Below are 15,473 nucleotides of genomic sequence, written 5' to 3'. Positions count from 1 at the left end.
GATGTCTGCCTTCAACGTGCTGTCATAAAAACATATTTTTCCACTGTAAAAATAAAACAAAAAACTACTCGATCAAATTAAGTGAAATTTTTTTTCGGAGATCTTCAGTTCAAAACGGATGCGTACAATATAACCTTTTTTTTTTTTTTCTCGATATTTTCACTTTTTAATGTCTTGATTAAACTTTACAAGTACGAAAATCATAAACTGCAGTTACTTTCCCTGGCTTTTAAGACTTTTCTAACAAATAAAACTTTATAATTCGATAAATTTTATTTTTTACTTGTAATTATTTTTTATAATTTTTACTAATTTTGACATGACATGTAAGTACATAAGTGTTTTTTTTTTGTATAAAAAATGCATTAAAAATAAAAAAAAACTCATTATATTGCACAAGCACCATTTTTCATATTGAAATGCAAATTTGTATGTATTCAACCATCTTTAGTTTCACATCATACCCAAGATCCATTTGGCTCGGAGACAAAGACTCTGACAAAACAATCATTTAATTTCAGAGTGGACCTTATAGTACTGGTGACTTATGGGTTGCTCTGAAACGCTCCCAAAATTGGAGCCTCACCATCAGGTGCAGTTTAAGGTCATACCCAGGACACCCCATGCCGAGTATATAATATAAAAATATTAAATTTATATAAAAAATGAAAATAACTCATCAGTCTGGACTTTGATACAAAGCTTACATCAAGTATTCAACGGATTTGAAACAATAAAATAAAACTCATGCTCAAAACCGCTTTTCATTAACCTTTAACTTGTAGTGGTAATAACGAAGAAAGTCCTTTAAAGATGCTGGTAGGGGCAGACAACTGAGCTTATCATATGTGGTGATACTGCATATGGCGGCTCGACATAAGTGCTGCAGGGAGAACGGGAATGTCCGGTTAAGAGGAAGAGTCAGCATTGGTTCAAAAAACATGCAGCAACTGGGGTCTTTGTAGTGCTCGATCAAGCGGCACACGGTTCGAGCTGCGTACACCCCAGGATCATGAGAGTCAAAACTGAATTTGTGATTCCACTGCTCAATGCGAGCATGAAGGGAACGACCGTAACGACGGAAACTGACAGAAAAAAGAAAGTCTTCTTGTGCACTGTCACGGAGAAGAAATGTGCCCTCTGCTTTGTTCTCAAGGAGTTTTTCAGCCTCATATCTGTCCATGATACCCCAGTAAAAACTACAATTTGCAATTTGTTGCAGTTCGGGCACAAGACAATGTGTGAACTCCACTCGACTGTGGATACGCTGAAATATAGATTCGGGATTGTTAAATGACGTGTAATCCATAATCTCCGAGTTTTCAAACTCGTCTTCATCGATAAATTTAAAGGAGAACGGTCTGCAAGTATCAGAAGCACCTTGAACAGAGCAGTTGCGTTTGAATGTGGAGCAGAACTGATCACCAGACGTGGAGGGAGATGATACGGCACACAAGTTATGACACGATAAGAGTGAACTTCTATTTAATCCGCGTTCAATTGGTTCATGTGAAACATCCGGTGGAATGCTACCTTGTACAGAGTCTGATATTTCTTTTAGCTGCCGTGATGACGATGCATGTTGGTGTTGTTGGAAAGCAGCTCCTGCGATATTCTTTTTTTGCCGTTTCCGATGATGCCTGCTCTTTGATGAACGAGCCGCAGACGGTGACGACTTGTTGGATGGAGAACGGACGAAACTCGAGGTGGACAAAGGCTGAGAGTGTGTCAGAAGCACATGATGTTCGCAAGCGTCAAAATTAACGCAAGTTGCACCCTGAACATTGCAGTCATGACATCGCGGTTGTGGATTCTTTAAAGACACTTGGTAATCCATGTAACTCGTCTTTGGCATTTTGCTACGGAGTTTCATCGGCCACAGCTTCTTGTGCTTACTTTTCGGTGCGGCACTGTCAGCCGCCCCTTCACCGCAATGTACCGTCTCCCCAGTGGCGGGCTCAATATCAACATTACATGAATGACTACACTGTTGACATGACAACTGACCTTCTGCATGTTTCCCACCCTCAAGGTCATCATCGGGTGAAGTGACATCCGTGCCAAAATGGGAACATGCTTCTTCCGCAGAGGAAGATGCTGATGACGAGTTCTGTTTGAATTCATGGAGTTCTACGATGCTGGAGAGAGACAGTTCGCTTCCACAGCAGAAAAACGGACGAATTGGAGAGCGGTGGGTCACTCGAGACGTGACACTGGCAGCAGACCGGTAATTTTCCAAATTATGGTAATTTGACAAAATATCCATGTCAAAGCTGGACCGATTGGTGGTAGGCTGACTAACTCCTGCAAAACAAAAAACAAAATAGTTATAACTCTAAAACAATGGCATAGGTTAAAATCAACTTCCAAACTTCAAACTTCTTTGTTGGCATTCTTCATCAGCATGAATGCTCTGGAAAAGTCACTTTTGACCCCCTGAAAAAAATGAGCCCCAACTATAATTAGGCCCCGTTTTTTAGTGTTTTGTCTGAATGAAATGAAACTTTGGTCATAACTAGTTTATTATCAATCACATCAAAACACTAGGGTCTTTGGCCTTTTTTCTCCGTTCTACAGCATATGTTCTGGATGGCCTCCATTTAGCATTTGTTTTTTTGGGGTTTATCCTGTAGAATATTTTAAAACTGGTAAACATTAATCAGAAATTTCTTTTCCAGGGCATTCATAACCACCTCGAGAACAATGTCTGTAGATTAAGAGAAAATTAGAATCGTATTTACAGTAGTTACTGAGGATCGTTATCTCAAGTAACACCCAAAAAGCAAGGAGATCTACATCGTTTCTTAGTAGTGAATTCGCGGTAGGTGGGTGGGTGTTGTGTGTCCAGTGTTGCACGGTCATAAAATATGGTTAAAAAAAACAGACTTTGGTGCCATCTTGTGTTATTAAAAGAAAAAATTCTGCATGCTGAGCATGATCTTATAAAAATTTTAAGTCCGTAAGCAAACATGTTATTGATCAGACCACAACAACACAGATGCCATTACATTGCAAATTTATCTGTTTAAAATGAAAGCACAAATCAACCGTTTGCACATGCATGATTAACAAACAACATCAAAACCAAGATTTTTACCTGAGCCCCCCCCCTTCAAACAAAACAACAGTTCCCCGTGAAATAATTGACAATATTTTCTAATTTTTCGATATTATGCGTCCAAGAGATTGGTCTTTCTAACGATACCAGGTTCATGCCTGTTTAATGTGGATGACAAAAGTTTTTAACGGACATAATGTCTACTAGACACTGTCCTCGAGTGTCTTCGTTCTCTCTGTACAGAGGTTTGTCATAACAATCTGGAATGAGGATACTTTTTCCATAGAAGTAAACCCTGACCAAATATTCAAAATCACATAGTATTCACTGCCCAAATAAAATCTCACTATGGCTAACCCACATTAGCTTTTACGAGGAATGGTGCACCTTCTTCGAGTGATATTACCTCAAGTAATAGCACTAAGCTGGATACTCCACCAGACTAGATAAATTCTTGTCCTGGAATCCAGTAAGACCAAGAGACCAAAATGAAAGATATACTACAACGTATAAAAATGGTTAATTGGGGAGAGGAAAATTATGTTCTCAATTTCTTTACTAACTCAGGGCTTGAGAGATAAAGAACTTAAATGGAACATTCGAATATCTATGTATCTCATATAGAGTTCAAGTGTCAGCCCCAGATCGCGGGCCCCTTGATTTCTGAGAACTTCGGCTGAAGTAAAATAAAACAAAAAATGACTGAGATTCATGGAATAGAAGATAACCAAGACAAATTCTAAACAGGAAAAACATAAGTTAAAAAAAAAAAATGATTAAATTTAATCAATTACACTTAATTTCCATCATCATCAGATTTTGTTTAACATCTGTTTTACATGTTGGCATGCATTGGATGGCTTCAAGAAACTGACTTCTAAAGTAACCTATCTCTGGCCAGGTCTTCATTTATCCCTCTTCACCTAAACAAGTTAATTTTAATAACTTTCTATTCTCACCTTCTTGGCATCCTCAACTGAATTTGACACCTCGGTTATTCTATATAAATTAAGAACTCTCACCCATTTCTTTTGACACCTCGGTTATTCTATATAAATTAAGAACTCTCACCCATTTCTTTTGACACCTCGGTTGTTCTATATCAATTAAGAACTCTCACCCATTTCTTTTGACACCTCGGTTGTTCTATATAAATTAAGAACTCTCACCCATTTCTTTTGACACCTCGGTTGTTCTATATAAATTAAGAACTCTCACCCATTTCTTTTGATACCTCGGTTATTCTATATAAATTAAGAACTCTCACCCATTTCTTTTGACACCTCGGTTGTTCTATATAAATTAAGAACTCTCACCCATTTCTTTTGACACCTCGGTTATTCTATATAAATTAAGAACTCTCACCCATTTCTTTTGACACCTCGGTTGTTCTATATAAATTAAGAACTCTCACCCATTTCTTTTGACACCTCGGTTATTCTATATAAATTAAGAACTCTCACCCATTTCTTTTGACACCTCGGTTATTCTATATAAATTAAGAACTCTCACCCATTTCTTTTGACACCTCGGTTATTCTATATAAATTAAGAACTCTCACCCATTTCTTTTGACACCTCGGTTATTCTATATAAATTAAGAACTCTCACCCATTTCTTTTGACACCTCGGTTATTCTATATAAATTAAGAACTCTCACCCATTTCTTTTGACACCTCGGTTATTCTATATAAATTAAGAACTCTCACCCATTTCTTTTGACACCTCGGTTGTCTATATCAATTAAGAACTCTCACCCATTTCTTTTGACACCTCGGTTGTTCTATATAAATTAAGAACTCTCACCCATTTCTTTTGACACCTCGGTTGTTCTATATAAATTAAGAACTCTCACCCATTTCTTTTGACACCTCGGTTGTTCTATATAAATTAAGAACTCTCACCCATTTCTTTTGACACCTCGGTTATTCTATATAAATTAAGAACTCTCACCCATTTCTTTTGATACCTGGTTATTCTATATAAATTAAGAACTCTCACCCATTTCTTTTGATACCTCTACCCTATACTGTTCAAATTTAATTTTCCTCTTAAGTCATCAGATCTAAGCCTGTCTTTAAGACTCACATGATACATACATCGTATCAGTCTCATTCATTTCTCTCCTTCAACACTCACTAGCTTAGTTTTTGGTAAACCAAGTAAAGCTTACATGGTCCCCAATGAGTGCACAACGAAGAGGCATAAAAACATCACTACGTTCAGCCCCCCCCCATTTAGCCCCAAAAGTCCCCAGGGCACGTCAAATCATGATGAAAATGAAGAAACGGTGCACTTTTAGGCCTTAACATATGTAAATCTGAATTCTGCACCATGCAAAAAAAGAATTGACTAAGTCCATCACTTGCCCTCCCCCCCATTTAGCCCCCAAAGTCCCCAAGGCCTTAACATATTTAAATTTAAGTCCAGCACCATGCAAAACTGCTAAATAGACATACACAGAAAATTTTGGACAAATATGGTAAAATAGTCCCAAAAAAGAGCCCCTGAGGCACACCCAAAAGTTATTGCGAAGTATAGACAAACAAAATTATATAGAAATCAGTTAGTTACAACTTTTCAGAAAGTTTTATAAAAATCCAAGGCATCAATTTTTTTTTATAAGCACAAAAGTGTCAATTTTAGCCATTTTAACCCAAAAGGCACTCCTAGGGAGGGCAATCGGAGTTTTCCTGGAAAATCCGTTCTGTTACTTTTTTATTCATATCATGTTTAATGTTTGTACAAAATTTCAAGAAATTCCAAGGCGTAATTATTGAGAAAAGTGCAGACAGACTAACAGGCGAACGGACAAGGGTAAATTTACAAGTCTTTTTGTTCTTTTTTTTTTTTTTTTTTTAAATTCAATTTTCACCCCAAACAAGGCACAGTGCCACTTTTAAGTAGAGGGCTATTATCGGGGACATGTTGCAGGGATATTATGAAGGGAGATGAGTAGCAAGATGTCTGTTCACATTACACTTGAACTTCTGCATGTCAGGACAGTTAGGAAACCAGAATCTCGGAAGGGAGTTCCAAAGTCTAGCAGTTCTGGGGAAGAAACTATTGGAGTAGAAGGCCTTCTTACACCTAGGGATCTCTACTGTGAAGGGGTGGGATTTAGCTGCTTGTCGGGAGTCTTCACATCGAAGGGGTACAAGTGCTTGTAGTTTGTCAGGGCATTCATCATTAAAGTACTTGTAGAACGGGCAGAGGGATGCTACATTTCGTTGATGGGATAGAGGCTAAAGCGTAGATGACAGTTCAGGACCTATCAGGTTGGCGACTCTCTTTTGAACCCTGTCCAAGTGTGAGAGACAAGTAGCAGATGCACCAGGCCAAATGTGACAACAGTACTCCATACATGGGCGAATGGTGCCTACGAGAGGCGTGTAATAAGTAATGCCCCTGACCCATTTCCCATAGCAGTAGAGCAACGAAACTTGGCACAGTTATTAGTCTTTCTCTACATAGGAACCACCCAGAGTTATGCATTTCTCCCATTGTTTGATGCAGCTCTGGAGACCGTTTTTGTAGAACACCCCAGGTTGGTCCTCCAACCACGACGTGACTTCAGAAATCAAGGCTGCATCATCTGGGAAACACTTTCCTTTCAAAAACAAGTTCATGGCTGGGAAGAGGTAAAAGTCAGAGGGTGCAAGGTCAGGAGAGTAGGGAGGATGGGGAAGGATTTCATAACCACACACCCGTGCTTTTGATCTGGCGACATGCAAGTTGTGGACCGGAGCGTTATGCTGCAGGAGGAGGGTACCTTTGCTGATCTTGCCCCGCCTCTTGATTTTGATAGCTTCCCTTAATTTCCTCAAAAGTGAAGTATAATAGGCTCCTGTAATTGTGGTACCCTTTGCCAGGAAATCTGTCATCACTACTCCATTCTGATTCCAGAAGACTGTGAGCATGACCTTGCCAGCGGAGGACTACACCCTTGCCTTTTTTGGAGGTGGTGAGTCCAAGTGCATTGACTGGGTTTTGGTCTCTGGATCATAGTGATGGACTCAGGCTTCATCCTTTGTAATCAGTCTTTTGAAAAACTTTGACTCATCTTCTTGGCACATCTCCAAATTCATCCTCAAGCACTCGACGCGTTCTCGCTTCTGGAATGGTGTCAGCAACCTGGGAATCCATCTGGCAGACACCTTATGCATATGCAAATGGTCATGAATGATAGTTTCCACAGACCCTGTACTAATTGACATCGTGGGCTATTTGGCGAATAGTAATACGCCGATCTTCTAAAATGGCAGCCTCAACTTGACAGACAGATGCCTCATCAATGGCAGAAGGGGAGGGGGACCAGGTCTGGGAGCTGTTTCCACAGACTTCCAGCCATGTTTGAATTCACGATGCCAGCGTTTTACAAGGTCATATGATGGGGCATTATCACCATAAGTTTCTTTCATTTCATCAAAAGTCTCCTATGGTGTGCGTCTTTTCAAATACAAAAACAGGATCACTGCTTGACATTCAACAGGCTCCATTTCACACCTGACTCAGTTCAAACACCTGTAAAACAGAAACAACAATTAGTTCAGAGCTGTAATTTGCCACATAACCAGTAGAGATATAAATCATTGCACATGCAAAATTTCAGCTAGATCAGACAACTGGAAGTGGGTCATGGGCATTACTTATTGCACGCCCCTCGTACTAGAGGTACAGGATACTTTCAGGTGTAAGTAGTTTTCTAGCACGGTAGAGAGAGCCCACCTTCTTCGCACCAGCCTTGGCAATGTTCTCAATGTATCTATTCCAGTTCATGTTCCCTGTAAACATTAGGCCGAGGTGTTTAACGGAAGTACTTTCGGGTAATGTGTTCTTGGCCATTGCTATTGGTGGTAGAGAAGGTTTCTTGTAATTATTGAAGAAAACAAACTTAGTCTTGGCAGCATTGAATGTGACCATCACACCCTCCTTTTGTCAGGGGGGGGGGAGGGCAAAAAAAAAAAAAAGAAAAAGATGGGTGTAATTGTTGCCATAATCAGACTCTTTATTATTCTACAGTATATATATAAAAAAAAACAATCCAAGGAGGAGATAATGCCTGGGAGAATGGTTGTCTGTAGTGTTAAATACAAGTTTGAGTGGATTTGAACAGAAAGCAACTAAAGAATGTAAAATGTGTTTTTGCCAATTTGGTGGCATTATTTTTCTGTCCTTCCTGGGTGGGGGAGACAGTTTTTTATGTGGTCACCTATAAATAACCATTCATCGTACCATTTTGTGGATTTTCAGTAAAATCTAATGTAAGAATTTCTTTTATTTAGACCCCCACCCCCAAGCCACCGATGTTTTTCACTCATCAGAACTTTATGCAAAATTTTGTGAAAATCAAATGGAAACAGATTGTGACAATATATATATATATATATATATATATATATATATATATATATATATATATTTACTTCGACAAAAAGAATAATAATAGCACTCCAATTTATGACTGTTCTGTGTTCAATTAATAATTAAGTAAAAATAAATATTTAATTAGAATTGATTTTAGGTGCTTCTATATTATAATAACGAAAAATATTGAATTTCAAGTAAAGCAAGTGTTACCTATGTACTTGTCATGTCGCAAATAGTAAAATATCCAAAAATTACGGAAAACAAAGTAGAAAAATAATTATTAATGAAAAACAGTTTTCGATAAAGTTTAAATGAGGAATAAAATTTGTCCGACATTTTGAATTACATTCTTTACGTGACGTAAACAACAGAACTTGATTATCTCCCTTACCAACTTGTTTCTTTTTCTTTTTTTTAGTAAGCGTAATATAGTGATTTTACAAATTTCTCTTTTCATTGATAATTATTTTTCTACCTCATCGTTTTTACTATTTTTACTATTCAAGACCTGATAATTACATAGATATCATTTTTTTCACTTGAAATTCATTATGTTTTCGTTATTATATAGAAGCGCCTTGATTTTTGATAAAACAAGGCTATTTGACCATCAATTCTACTTTTCCAACCTACTTCTATGCTTTTGTCTTGAGAGTTGTTCTTATTCATATAGGTTTTATTTAGATGCAAAAACAAAGTAATTTGCCGAGACTTGTTTAGACGTGCGTGCGGCATTTTTATATATTTTTTCATAATTTTTCAAGTAGAATTGAAAAAAAAAAAAAAAAAAAAAAAAAAAGATATAAAGTAAATTCAAGAAAAAGAAAAATTTCATCATAGATAAATTTATGCAAAAGAAACGTGACATAACTGGTTACAATGTAGAACACGCAACATGGCCTCGTAGTAGTAGGAGTAGTATGCGTGTTACTATCTTCATGAATGAATGGTTGCTGGTTGTGAATGACTAACTTATGAATGAAAGAGTAAGGCGTCACCGAGTAGACAAGAGACATAAAGCGATTATTATTAAGTGATTTTTTTTTATTTCTTCAAAACCACACGAATATGTTAGTTTTGTTCGAAATTTTGTATTATTTTCCATTTTTTTCTAGGCCAGTAACAAAAAAATAAATAAAAAATAAAGTTTTTCTGAACCAAATAAAAAACTATTTCTTTCGATCGTTCAAAAATTGCAAAATAAAACACGAATTGGAAATTTGTGAATGAATGAATTTTAAAAACAAAGTTGATCGGGACCAATATTTAGTTTAAAAACAAAATCCGTTTTAAATCCATTTCAGTTTTAAGGAATTAACATCACATTTTTCATTTGAGTTATGGTCGGTTTTGGATTGTTTGGATTTGATCAACCATTATAAGGTTATTTTATGCCGAAACCGTAAATGTGTGGTTAAAATCAAGTTCCGAACTTCTTTGTTGACATTCTTTGTCAGCTGATCCGATCTGATTGAGATGAATGCCATAGAAAAGTCCTTTCCGATTAATTTTTATCAGGTTTAAAATAAACAAACGTCGAACTTGGGCTGTTTTTTTTTTTTTTTTTTTTTTTTAGCATAACAGAATATTTTAAAACGGTACTTGTACACTTTTGCCATCGCGTTATTTTGAAATAGTTTTTTTTCAGGTTAGATTCAAGCTTCGATATCTTTTTTTTTTTTTTTTTAATTAAATTTGTGGAAGTACAGAATACACACTCCCCTCCTCATGTTAAGAATGGCTTTCAAAATAATAACGTTATTATTTCAGCACGGTGGCAAAAGTGCACAGGTGTATCAGAATTTTTGTAGGAATTTTTGACACCCCTAACACGAAACTGCGAATAAAATATAAAAAAAAAAAAAACTCGTAATTTCTCTTTTAAAAGTGGGTTGTTTATTTTCTTTATGGATTATACTTCCAAAATAAACTATTAAAGTTGTATAAAAAGTAATAGAAATATTATTTTTTTTATTTTTTAAAAAACAGTAATGAAATTAATTGAATTTTACGAGCTCAGTATTTTTCAATTTTTAAACTTTTAAAATCTATAAAAAATGTTCTATTGATCTATTTTTACGATATTTTCAGGGCCAATGTAAAATTTTATGCTCTTTCCAATAAACCGAATATAATATTTTAGACAAACGTTTTTTTTTAATTCACGCCCCTCCCCCATTTTCAAGTGTCTATTAAAAAGTAAATAATTTACTCACCAAAGTTTTATATATCACAAATTGAAGATAAAAGATCAATAAATAATCTATTCAGATTTAAAACAAAAAAAGTAGTGTTTTTTTTTTAGAAATTTATCTGTAAAGTCCGAAGTTTAAAACCTTTTTTTTTTTTAATGAAACCTTGGTCCTTGCTCCTTTAATTGAAAAAAAAAATTAGGGCTTGAATTACATTTTACGAGGAGTTATAAGCTTGGAAAGATGGGGTGGAATTATTCAATATTTTTTACGAAATTTCTGACACACCACGTACCTTTAAAACTGGTAAACATTAATCAGAAATGATTTTTCTAAAACATTCATATATATATATCAGATCACCTGACGAACAATGTCAACCAAAAAAATACGAAGCTTGATTTTAATCATAATCACATATGTTTAGTATATGAATTGGTTTGTAGTTCGATTTGTTTTGTAAACAAATAGCGTTTAAACGATAGTTTCTGTTACATGGAGTCCTGACACGTGCTACCACTCCCCCGGATCAGAGTAGACAAGTGAGTGGTGGTAATCAAGGAGTTATTTATTTTTTTCCAACGAAACAAAATGTGACACAAGGTCGGTTTAATGTGGGAGATAATCAGCTCCCCTCAAAAAGGGATTCTGCAAAAATAAAATTGCCTTCCCTCTCCATTGACTAAGGACAATTAATTGAGTGCAGACTGCAGCAGCACTAGCACTGCAGCAGCAATCATCTGTGCAGACAGCACACTACAGTGACCTGACCAGCCCAGTATAAGTACCGGGTGTCGACTGACTTCACTCTTAATAAATTGGGGCTCACCATTGGATGCAGTTTTACATCATACAGGACGGGGAGGAGGTTGAGGTCTTCAATTCAGTATGGTTGGGAAAGATGAATTTGGGAATTTTTTTTATTTATTTTTTTTTTTTATTAAATTTTCACCCCAAACAAGGCACATTGCCACTTTGTTGTATGGGGCTACTATCAGGGACATAGGCATCAGGGGTACTGTGTAGGGAGTTGGGCAGCAAGATGTCGGTTCACGTTGCACTTGAACTTCTGCATGTCAGTACAGTTGGGGAAGCAGGGACCCGAAAGGGAATTCCAAAGAAACTACTGGAGTAGAAGGCTTTCTTACATCTAGAGATCTCTAATGTGAAGGGGTGGGATTTTGCTGCTTGTCAGAGTTTTCGGGGGTATTTACGTCGAGGGGGCACAAGTGCTTGCAGTTCGTCAGAGCATTCACCATTAAAGTACTTGTAGAACAGGCAGAGGGATGCAACATTTCGTCGATGGGACAGAGGCTGAAGTTAAGCTGACAGTTCAGGACCTATCAGATTGGCGACTCTCTTTTGGACCTTGTCTAGGAGCGAGAGACTAGCGGCAGATGCACCATCCCAAATATGACAACAATAATCCATACATGGGCAAATGGTGGCCTTATAGAGGTATAGGATACTGTCGGGCGTTAGTAGCTTTCTAGCACGGTAGAGAGAACCTACCTTCTTCGCAGCAGTACTGGCGATACTCTCAATGTAATTGTTCCAACTCATGTTTCCTGAGAGCGTTAGGCCGAGGAGTTTAAAAGATGTACTTTCAGATAAAGAGTCATTGGCCATTGCTATTGGTGGTAGAAAAGGTTTCTTGTAATTATTGAATGAAACGAGTTTAGTGTTGGCAGCATTGAATGTGACCATCCATTTATGTATCCATTCCACTACAGATCGAAGGTCATCCTCTAGTATTTCTGCCATTTCTTTAGATATGTGTTCATTTGCTTTCTTGTCATGTCTGCTATAGAGCATGGTGTCATCAGCATATATACCCATCTCACAGACAATTTTGTCAGCGAGGTCATTTATGAATATCAGGAATAACAGAGGTCCAAGGATAGACCCCTGAGGCACTCCCGCATTTATATCATACTAGCATGGGTGCCCGGCGTTGCCCGGGTGTTTGGAGGTGTATGCTGAGCAAAAAAAAGGGGGTAATTTTTTAAACTTTGACCCCTATTATGACCCCTGAAAATTTATTGTTTTGGGCTCAAATCAAGTTATTAAGTTACATCCATGTCCACGGAAGCTATATCTAAAATTTCAAGTGTGTAGACCCAAAATTGCTGGAGAAGTTTGGTAGAGTTCTCAAAGCTCAAATCGTTGAATTTTGACCCCTTAATCGCCAAATTTCTGGCTAAAAACCGATCACATAGATTTTTCCAAATCTCAGTACCCTGTATATCAAATTTCGAGTCTGTAGACTAAAAATTGACAGAGTTATTTCGTAGGGAAATGTACACAGACACACACACACACTTTTATAGATATATAGATTTAAAATTTGAGTCTGACAGAATGACAAAATTATATTGCAAACCGATATATTAAACAAACGAACTTCAAAGAGACAAATGAACACATAAGTAAAAACAATTTGTATTAGAAAACATTTATTATTCCACGTCTTTTTTTACAGACCTGACGACTGAGGTTCGCTCTTAATAAAAATTGTTTTTTATAGTCTTAATTTTGACTTCCTTTTTCATAAAAAACTAAAAAAAAAATCAAGAAAGAAAAGAAATTTAATTTTATTTTTTCATTAATTTCTTTCTGGGCAAAGCAATTCTTTCAAACTTACTCTGTTTCCAAAATGTTTTTATTTTATTCCCCTCCCCCTTCATTCATTTTCCTCCGCATCCTGGCAAGTATTAAAATAAACCATTTAGAATATTTATTTATGGATTTATTTACTTGTCATTTCTTTTGTATCGGTAAATGAATTCCATTTAAAAAAAACTGTAAAAGTCACGTTAAAGGTGATTAAGTTGGAAAGTAAGTAAAAATTTACCCTTTTTACTTTTATACGATTTCTGATCACTTTGAAAAAGGTGTGTGTGTGTTTTAAAAATGTTTTTTAACTGCTATAATCTCATTTATATATATATATATATATATATATATATATATATATATATATATATATATATAACAACGTGAGTATTCATATCGTGGGTTTGTATTACTGTACACATAGATTCGAAAAAATAGTCAAAAACAAATATATAAATAAATGTTATCAAAGGCAAGATAAGTTACTTTTCTACCTAATTGGATATATTTTTTGTGTTTTTATTCAATATAATATATTTATTCAGCTCGAAAAACATACAGTGTTTACCGATGTGTTGGAAAGTTCAAGATGGCGGCTCACACCCTCTTTAACACCGTAAGTTTGGGAAAAGGTGTTATAAATAAAAAAACTATACAAAATACTATTAAAAACCCGCCGAATATATGTCAACCTATGTCACGGTAACATATATTGAGCGAGTTTTTAACAGTATTTTAACAGGGCACATCGTAAAAACTGACCCATTAATTTTCCTGAAGTAAAAACTATATAGTTTTTAAACTTTTAAAACTGTACATTATAAAAAGAAAACTGTTCGAGTGATTTTTTTTTTTTTTTACATGGGTGTCGCCACTTATCAAGGCCCAGAGGCCACTCAAGGATAAGGGTTAATAGGTATACATTAGTCATTGTGATTTTAGCATAGTAAACAGTGGGAATTTTGTAACTTGGATTACTTGAAAAAGAAAACTGTTCGAATGATTGAAAATGAAAACAAAATAACAATGTAAATATATTGATAAGAAAAAAACAAAAACAAACGAAGTTTCCGTTTCAGGAACCGGAGTTTAATTTTATGTCGTAATCATTCAACTCGTTAGCGGTTTTATTCAGCGATTAGGGATAACCATACGACATATCTAATTACCAAAGCGATTTTTTTTTAATTTTTTTTTTTTATTAAAACTAAACCTGTTTAGTTTTAATGAACCAATTTTTTTAAATCCAACACTTTAGTTATTTTGAGAGCGTGCAACTGCACCCGAAAGGTTAGGAAACTCCAAATCCTTTTATGACTCGAAAAAAAAAAAGGGGGCTTTTTATCGGCTTAAATGATAAACTAATGTTAAATATTAGTATTTAATATAATGAGATATCAATCTACACAATTTGCCATCGATTCTGAAATAAATGAAATCCTGACATTGTGATCATTTTTGCAGGTGTTATGTGCCAAATATTGAAATAAGAATGTTTAAATTCAATTATTGTAATTTAAGTCTTTAATTTTAAAGTCGATTTTATTTATAAAATATCTTTTTAGAAATCAATCTCAAAAACAATCTGAACAATAAATCTCTTTTGTTATGGCTAAGTTTTTGTCAAGGGTAGAAATTATAATAGACAAGTATTCATCCATGATGACATTTTACCGATTTCCTGGTTTACAGGTATTCTTGCTAAATTTCTTCGAAAGAATAGTTTAACATTCTGTAAAAGTACCTTCCGTTTTTTTGTTTTGTTTTTTTTTGTACTTCTGCAGAGAAGGTAAAAAACCGATAAAAACTGGATATATTTTTCGTGTTTTTATTCAATTTAACATGTTTATTCAGCTCGAAAAGAATATAGTGTTTACCGATGTATTGGAAAATTCAAGATGGCGTCTCACACATTCTTTAACACCGTAAGTTTGGGAAAAGGTGTTATAAATAAAAAACTATACAAAATACTATTAAAAACCCGCCGAATATATGTCAACCTATGTCACGGTAACATATATTGAGCGAGTTTTAACAGTATTTTAACCGGTTTTTTTATTTATTACACCTTTTTCCAAACTTACAGTGTTAAAGAGAGAATCGGCCGCCATCTTGAATTTTTCAATACATCGGTAAACACTTTCGAGCTGAATAAACATGTTAAATTGAATAAAAACACGAAAAATATATCCAGTTTGGTAGAAAAGTAATTTATCTTGCCTTTGATAACATTTATTT

General features: G+C 35.5%; 1 protein-coding gene across 1 annotated transcript in view; it reads right to left on the bottom strand.

Annotated features, from left to right (window-relative positions):
• Positions 1-617: 617 nt before the first annotated feature.
• LOC145260296 (uncharacterized) overlaps positions 618-15,473 on the bottom strand; it is a 35,368-nt gene continuing 20,512 nt past the window's right edge. The window contains exon 2 of the mRNA XM_080118149.1: positions 618-2,304. Within this exon, the coding sequence (XP_079974275.1) occupies positions 752-2,304 (1,553 nt within the window). The 3' untranslated portion in view covers positions 618-751. The remainder of the gene's footprint in view (positions 2,305-15,473) is intronic.

Source organism: Euprymna scolopes, chromosome 36 (genome assembly GCF_053919585.1).
Source record: "Euprymna scolopes isolate OS-2025 chromosome 36, ASM5391958v1, whole genome shotgun sequence".
NCBI classification, from domain to species: Eukaryota; Metazoa; Mollusca; class Cephalopoda; order Sepiida; family Sepiolidae; genus Euprymna; species Euprymna scolopes.
The sequence above is the reverse complement of the archived record's forward strand: the minus strand, read 5'-3'. Positions and strand labels throughout refer to the sequence as shown.